At 40.4% G+C, this 7,916-nt stretch overlaps 1 protein-coding gene across 6 annotated transcripts in view; it reads right to left on the bottom strand.

Annotated features, from left to right (window-relative positions):
* Positions 1-688: 688 nt before the first annotated feature.
* MGA (MAX dimerization protein MGA) overlaps positions 689-7,916 on the bottom strand; it is a 54,685-nt gene continuing 47,457 nt past the window's right edge. For 5 of the 6 annotated variants that reach the window (XM_085306763.1, XM_085306771.1, XM_085306790.1 and 2 more), the window contains 3 exons: positions 6,857-7,033; positions 6,265-6,417; positions 689-5,234 (listed from right to left, as the gene is read on the bottom strand). In XM_085306763.1, the coding sequence (XP_085162889.1) occupies positions 3,934-5,234; positions 6,265-6,417; positions 6,857-7,033 (1,631 nt within the window). In that variant the 3' untranslated portion in view covers positions 689-3,933. The remainder of the gene's footprint in view (positions 5,235-6,264; positions 6,418-6,856; positions 7,034-7,916) is intronic. The other variant, XM_085306781.1, reaches the window with a different exon arrangement.

Raw genomic sequence — 7,916 nt, 5'->3', positions numbered from 1 at the left:
TGGATTTTTCTTTAAAAATAATGTGCATCAAGTGCGTCATCTTCAATTTTATACATGAAATGATGCATGGTGATTTGTTACAGGCACTTACACCTATTTCTTCTAAAAGGTGTCTCCTCTGACGCTTCGTTTGGGGGCAGTTCTTCAGACTTGTCACCATTAAAGTCAACGGGGTTGGAGAACTCCTCCACAAGGAAAGAGGAGGGGTCGGGATGGGGAGGGCTCCGAGGGGGAAAGGGTGAAGGGAAGGTGGTTTTATGTGGACTTAGTCTTCTTTCAGGCTTTTTCTTCTTTTACACCATTATCACATATTAACCTCTCTGACTCAATAAGGAGCCTCCCTGCTTAAGCAGCACGGGGCACACGGGAGGCTTTTTAGTATGTTTTCTGTATTCAGCAAGTTGGCCTCTTAAGTTTTTTTTTTTTTTTTTTTTTTTTCAGCCACGGTTACAGGCACCAACAGGTCCTGCATGCTGCGCAAGACCAAATCAAGTGATTACTCTCCTCCTCTGGGTTGTCCAATTACTTCTTGAACCAAGAAACAGACACCTACCTTGCCAAAAATTCTGCCCCAGCAAGTACATATGCCGTTTRCTGAGGTACAGTGCTGCATGTCGTGAACAGCACAACTCCTCTTCCTCCCTCCCTCTCTCCCTTTCCCTCCCTGCAATAAATTTCCAAAGCCAGCTTCTAGTTGACCTTGATTGGTTTATTTTAGTTTTACATTTTATCCCTCACATACAGTTATTTAAGAGTCCTGTACTGTTAGATTTCTACAAAAATATCAATTTTTCAAAAGCAGAAAAGAGGGAAAGATATATTTTAATATATAAAAGGAAAAAAGCTAAATCTGACATTTCATTATATTCTTAAAAACATTCCAGTCTATTTACAGATGTGTAAAAAACAAAGAAAATCTCCACGTCTCTTGGTCTAGTGAGAATGTGCTCCTTGCAGGGGTTTCCTTTGCTCTCCTGATTCTAAAATCTTTTCACAACTCATCACATACTCGTGCATTATTGCCTCAAAGTCAGCATACATCATTTTTAAAAGGTTTGTTCCAAACCAATGGGAGTAAGAGGGAAGTGGAGAAAGGGGAAGTCAGCATTTAAATTCATAGCAAAATATTAAGCTGCAGACATGAACTGGTGGAACAAGGAGAAGCAAGAACTAAAGAGCATTTCAAACATGCTTTGTTGCCAGGCAGAACCCATCATACATCCTTCTTGGAACAGCATCAACTAGTACTTTATGCAGTTGAATTTGCGGTCTGTTCTTAGTTAATTTAGTTGTCATGTTCAAGAACCAGAAATTTCTGCTCTCACCTTTACAGTATTTTTACTGCAGCAAAAAAAGACCTTATTGCCCAGTGCCATACACAAAATACATCCAGGCATTCTCCATCATCGTGATGGACAAAACATCCTCAAGACCATAGGGTGTATTTTAAAAAATAGTTGAATGGTTTTCATGTTACAGCTTTCTCCATTCTGAGAAGTGACAAAGTACACTTTAAAAGGTTTTCAGAAACTTATTAGCACACATTTCCGTAATTAAAATTAGCCATTCAGGACCATGAAGGATGGGGGGCAGAAAGAAAATTCAGTGATTAGGAACATGAAAGGAGTAACAGCACAGTCCTGGTTTCCCTTTCATACATAGCAGGAATGAAATCTATTGACAAAACAAACTGCCCTTACAAAAAAAACCAAAGCAACTTCAGCCTATTAGAAATACTCAGCAATATTACTGAACTCATTTAGTTACTCCAGATTTCCAATGATTTAAAATGAGGTTAAAATCCTTTAATATTAAAAAAAAGTGTCAACATATATTTACATGCTAGTTCCCTTTTCTAAGGCATTCAGTAACAGCTGAAGACCCTGCATGGCCCTCATGCTGACCTATATTCTCTCCTTCAACTCATTAATACAGGACTTGTATCAAACATTAAAAGAGTAAATATGCAAAAGGCAGTAAAAGTTATATGCAACTGCTTTAAAACATACCATTTAAAATGGCCAGGTGAAGACACCTTTTTATGTAGACTCTGGAGTAACTCTACGTATACCTAGTTTGAAGAGATTCTCTCTGCTCTGCAGCATAATATAAAACTGTAAAAAAGACAAGGAAACACCCGAAGTATGCATATTCCCTGGCAAATCTATCCTAGACACAGACCCTGAAGATGCAGCTTATTGAGTAGGGCATACAGGTGCACTACGCGAACAGCTAACGCCGCTCCCGACTTGTGGGAAAGCATCACCCTCGGCACCTGCGCAGCCGCAGTGCTGGCAGGATGAAATTCCCGCATTAGTGCATCACCAAAGAGGGGGAAGTTGAGGGGAAAACCCAGCTGCTGTTGCTGGAACAGTAAGACTGAGGATTACATTCCTAAACAAAGCAAAACACATCATCTATTTCCCAAACTTTGTATCATTTTCACAGCAATGTTTTTTTTACCTTTTAGGAGCACTTAAGAAGCCCCTCAAGCGCACCGTAACTTCTATTATTTACAAGCTTGACAGGAAAAGATTGTGTATATACTCATTAACAAATCATCTCTCCTAGGCTGAAAATTTCATTTGTCAAGGAAACTATGAAAACAAAAATTGTGTACAAAAATATAAATATCTTTACAGTCTGTAGGTCCTTCACATGCAATAGCTGAACAGTGAAGAGTACCTACAGGTTATTGAGTAAGCAGTGGCAGAGAAGAATAAAAAATACATCTTGTGATTCAATACTGCCCTATTTCCCTGGTAATGAGCATTTTTGTTGACTTTTTTGCTATACACATCTTGTGCAAATGCAGTGAGAAACCTCTGAGTACCTTTCCTGAATTTGTAAAGAAATGGAAGGTTTGAAAAGATATACACATGTATTTTCATATATACATTCACATATACACCTCACTCATTAATTTTGTTACAACAGTCCTGAAAGGGTTCTGCATTTTTAAGAAGCAACACTTCCTATTAGCATATCCTAACCACCAAATACATCTTCAAGAATRCAGGGAGAAAAGAAAAAGAGAGAACTGTGAATACACTCAAGCTACTTCAGCACTGTATCTGAAGACTTACAACTGGGTGCTCTAATTTACTTCTACTCTGAAATTTTCCYGTCTAGATGCCCCAAGCATCATCAAGGGAAGAGTTGTTTGTATACAAGGGTGAGGGGAAAGCRGAGTTCTATTATTGTTTTTCTTTTAAACTTAACATACTGTCCTAGCTCTAATTACACTGCGAAAGATCAGCATCTTCCCCATTTGGTGGGAGTTCTAGATATATATGAGAGTCTTCTGTGCATAAGCTCCTAAAAAAGAGCCTATACCAGAGAATTATCTAGCACCAAAGAACAGAAGCTTTTCACTTCAGCACTCCRCAAAATATCTGATTTCCCTTCCTCCACTCTAGGTAACATGTGTGAGAGCAACTCCAATCTCATTTCTGCACATTCATCGTATTCTGCAAACAGAAAAATAGTAAATGTGAACAATCTCATTTCTGCATAGATAATTTGCCTAGTATAAAAACAGGTAACCTAGATTTTTCCTCAACCACAGATAGTTGCCTCTCCACTGGGAAAAATCTTTCTCTATAGTCTGGATTTCTCAGTCTTTTTGCAAACTKTTTTTGTGAAGGATCCAATTTTGGAAGGATACCATGTGCCCAGCAATGGATACATATCATCTTCCTTGTTTTGTGAAGGGGAAGGAAAGTACTCAGAAAGCAACAGTGAGGTAAAAATATGACAACATGATTAAAGTTTCATAGCACTTATTTCTCAATTTGGGGCCTGCCCTCAAGAACACAGTGCTAATGCCATGTAGAAAACAAGTGTTGCAGACAAGGGAGGTTGCAAAACTCAGACACTGGTTCACACTGCTCCAGATTTTCTTTCCAGTCCTTGAAAAAAAAATATAAGCATTTATTTGCCTGCTGAATTTGAAGACAAGGTCCCAGTACTATTCAATTTTGTAACCACAGGTGCTAAAGTGGGCATTACTTTGTTATCCTGTCCTTCTTGAACAGTTGCAGATAATGAATTTTTTACCCCAGCAGGTGCCAATTTTGCAACTACAGGTGCCAGTAAGGGCATCACTTTAGTACTCTGCCCTTCTGAGTCCACTGGCAGACTTGCCACTTTTAAGCCAAGTGGTGCCAGTTTGGGCATGGGCCTCCACAAAGTGTCAGTATTACTAGCTTCTGGGTTAGTCTTCATCTGCAAAACTGGTGGAGTCACACTAGTGGTCTCCACCAAGGATGTTACAGTTTTGCCACTTGCACCACCAGTTACAGACAGATTGGGAAGTGGGTCCTTCATTTCAGCACCTATTACTATCTTTAAAACATCTGCTTCAGATGAAGGTTCCCCAGAGTTCTTGTCCCCATCAGTAAGGTCATCATCCTCCAGGTGCAGCAAGAGGGGACTAATAGAACCACCACCCTCTGGAACTTCAGAAAGGTCCTTAAAACTGCCTCCCAAATGGCCAAACTGGAAGGAAGAACCATCTGCAGCAGTGAGATCACTGGCTGTTCCCCGGCGAGCTTCTGAATCTCCATGAGAGAAGTCCGAGTTTAGAGTACTGGGTAGTTCTGACATGCCTGAAGCATCATCGTTCAACTGCTGATTGAGGAAGGCAATCTCATTGAGCAGTGAAGTGAGCGTTTCATCAGTGTCATCGCTCTCCTCAATGCTGCTCAGTAACTCACCCGCATCTAGTTCTGCTTCCTCCATTGCAGAAGCTACTTTTCTCAACTCCATTTCTATTCTGGAATCTTTAATCTGCAGCTTGCGGAATGGCAATTCCTTTGTTTTTAATCTTTCTCCTCCAGGATCGCTGTCTTTCCTCCTGGCTTGGCTTCCTGCAAACTCACCAATGCAGAGCTTTTTACTAAAGGAGTCCACAGGTTCCTTTGTACACGACACATTCCGGAGCTGTGGAAAGCTATCTTTATTTTCAAAGAAAACTTTTGCGGGACCTGTGGTACTTCTGCCATCTCCACCACTGTCTCCAGGACATGGCTTGGCTTTTTCTTCAGAAAGGGTGCTATCACTTTTCCTACTCTCAGGAGGCGCGACTGCCAGGGATTTCTCAGAAACCTGAGTACCTGCAGCTGCCATTACATTAGAACTTTTGTTTCTGTTCAGGTTTAGACTCATACCTCCTTCAGCAGCCAGTGATGTTACATTAACAATCTTTGGCATCATGAATGAATCTTCAATTTCTGCAAAACCAAACACAGCAAAATCCATCAGGCTCTATGATAACTGCAAGATAATTCCTAATTGAAGATAATTTGATCACTCTCAGATCTTCCCCAAGCAAGCTGCTAATCACAATTTGAACTACTTACACAATTTTGGCCAAGTAAAGCCTTGAAATATTAACAGCTTAACTTCCAACTTACAGAAGAAAAAGAGTTAGTTCTACATCTATTACCACAGCCCAGTCTCTTCTCTCAGCATGCTGGCAAAAATGCAAATYACTGTAATGTTTATAATTCTTATGGTGATGCACAAGGAAAATAGAATGAGAAATTTCTCCCTCACTTTTTTCACACTTTACTTACACACTCTTATTTTGAAATGCTATTTCTGTGCATTTTCAGGAACCACATGACTACTTACTTTTAGTCTCCAAGCAGTTTCCTAAATGCAACACTCAGATTTTTCCCAGCCTCATATCTGAAGCAAACTTTTTTCTTGAGGATTCATTATGCCCAAATGATTACACTGAACTACAAAATTAATGGCTCCCTTTTAACACAGTAGATTGCGAGAAGCACACTATTGTCAAGAACCATCCTACACCTACACCCAGCATACAGTCCTCAGTCCTCAAAAACACTTCTGCTCTCGCAAGCAACCTCCAACAGGCAGTCAAGAGAGGGTATAGAAAGGGGTTGTGCTGGAGTAAGATGCTGGGGGAAACAGGCAAGGGTCTTCAACACTCCCACTGTCACCTGGTACTGTAGCCTCCCCTGTGAGATGCATTACACCAGGGACACATTTCAGCCCCTGCTTATCATTATTTTGCTGAGGGCAAAGACAATCAGTTAGGCAAAGGAAAGTTCTTACCTATAGCCCCCTAACGTCCCCTCTGACCTGTTCAAAACATTTAATAGTCATTTTCTTTGAAAACCCAGAGAGTAACAGCTATCGTTACTTCCTAGTGAGAAAAACAATTAAGCTTCATCTTTGCAGGGATAATGTTCCCTGCATACAAGCAAAATGATGCACAAAAAAGGAGCCTACCTGAATTGGGCTCTGCAGTTGTTACTACTGCTGAGGGCACTGGGTTTCCAGCAACAGTTGACAGTGTAATGGGAATGGTAGAGTTAGTAAGGATTCCTTTTACTTGGACAGGAACTGTTGATCCTGGCAGCTGAATCATCACAGAAGTAATACCTTATCCAAGAAAAGGGGAAGGGGCAGGGGGGAAACAAGACCCTTTCAGATACTCAGTCAAGCCTGAAAAATAAAAGCCCTGTACTTCTATGTAGGATTTTACACTGTAATATTGTCTCAAAGTGATAAAAAATAGATAGAGACTGATTAGGAGACTAAGATGACTCCCCTACATTCTTCCTTTTGCATTAACTTCCCTGAGTGTTCCTGTCTCCCCAGTTCGAGTAAAATGAAAATTTGACAGATTTTACTTACCTGTGGACAAACTGACAGTTTGAGTTAATTATACCAAATAAGTGTCAGATTCTATCTCATTGAGATAAGTAGTAAAGAATGAAAACCATACGTAAAATGCTACTTTGTAAACTGATACGCACATCAATGAAAACGACCATATCGATTTTCATCTTTCAATCAGTATGTTATCACACGATCATACCTGGCTGTGTTGTCACAGTAGTGGTGGCAGTTCGAGGCTTTAATTCAGCTTGCAAAAGTGTGGAAGGAACAGTTGCTACCTGCCCTGGCACCAACGGACTCTTCAGTGTAAGCACCTGCCCCTGCGGAGTCATCACTAGGCTTGCAGCAGTTAGTGTGACAGAAGATGAGGTGTCCTCTGCAAAAAGACATATATGAATTACAATAATTTATTCTGAYATAGCATCTGTGATAGCGATACCGTACAGTCCAAAGAACAGCATTAAGTACTGGTGTGGAAGAACTCTAGCTAAAAGGTCTACAATTAGATTAGAAAGTTGCTGCAGAAGCTGGACAGGCACAAGGAGCCTTAAGTAGGTGGCTASAACAAGTCTACATGACCTTCTTGTCCAGTCTAACACAGTCCTAACCCTCCAGAGTGGCACTTCAAAGATCATAGCAGTCTTGGTGAATTCCAAAGTAACTGTGTTCACTCAAAAGAACGGAAGTGTTCTCATCACATCCAAATTCTGATGTCTAACTTCTGCTGGGCTGGATAAAAATGAAGCTTGGGAAACAGAAACAATAGGTTGCTTTATAAAAGCCCAGGATCACTTCAAGTAAGCTCTGTGATCAAAGCAAGAAACATCACCAGATCCTTATGGAGTATTACAGTGGTCCTACTACCAGGAAATTTTGGACTTCTTCCATTCTTTTGCTCCTTCTCTTTAGGTTTCTGGTAGGAGAGTCTCCGTAAATACCAAATACTTCCCATAAATCCCCTGCAGCTCCAAAAAATCATCAAATATCCAATAATTCTGTAGTTTAATCTATGAGCAAGTCTTCTTCCACCTCAAGAGCTAACTTACTCAGSGAGAGGTCTTTCAAAAACTTTATCTAGTCTACCAACTCCATGATTTTGGGGGTGGAGCTTCTACCTGTAAGTTAGCAGGAAAAAACTGCCTTAAATTCACATAAATTACTGCAAGATTGCAGTGAAGCTCCATAGGACTGCAGAACAACTTCGTAAGGAACTTATTTGCCTTCATTCTGAAGCACAAAGTGATGTTCATCTGAACATC

This window comes from Rhea americana, unplaced genomic scaffold (genome assembly GCF_003343005.1).
Source record: "Rhea americana isolate MKP2758 unplaced genomic scaffold, rheAme1 scaffold_102, whole genome shotgun sequence".
Lineage (NCBI taxonomy): Eukaryota > Metazoa > Chordata > Aves > Rheiformes > Rheidae > Rhea > Rhea americana.
The sequence above is the reverse complement of the archived record's forward strand: the minus strand, read 5'-3'. Positions and strand labels throughout refer to the sequence as shown.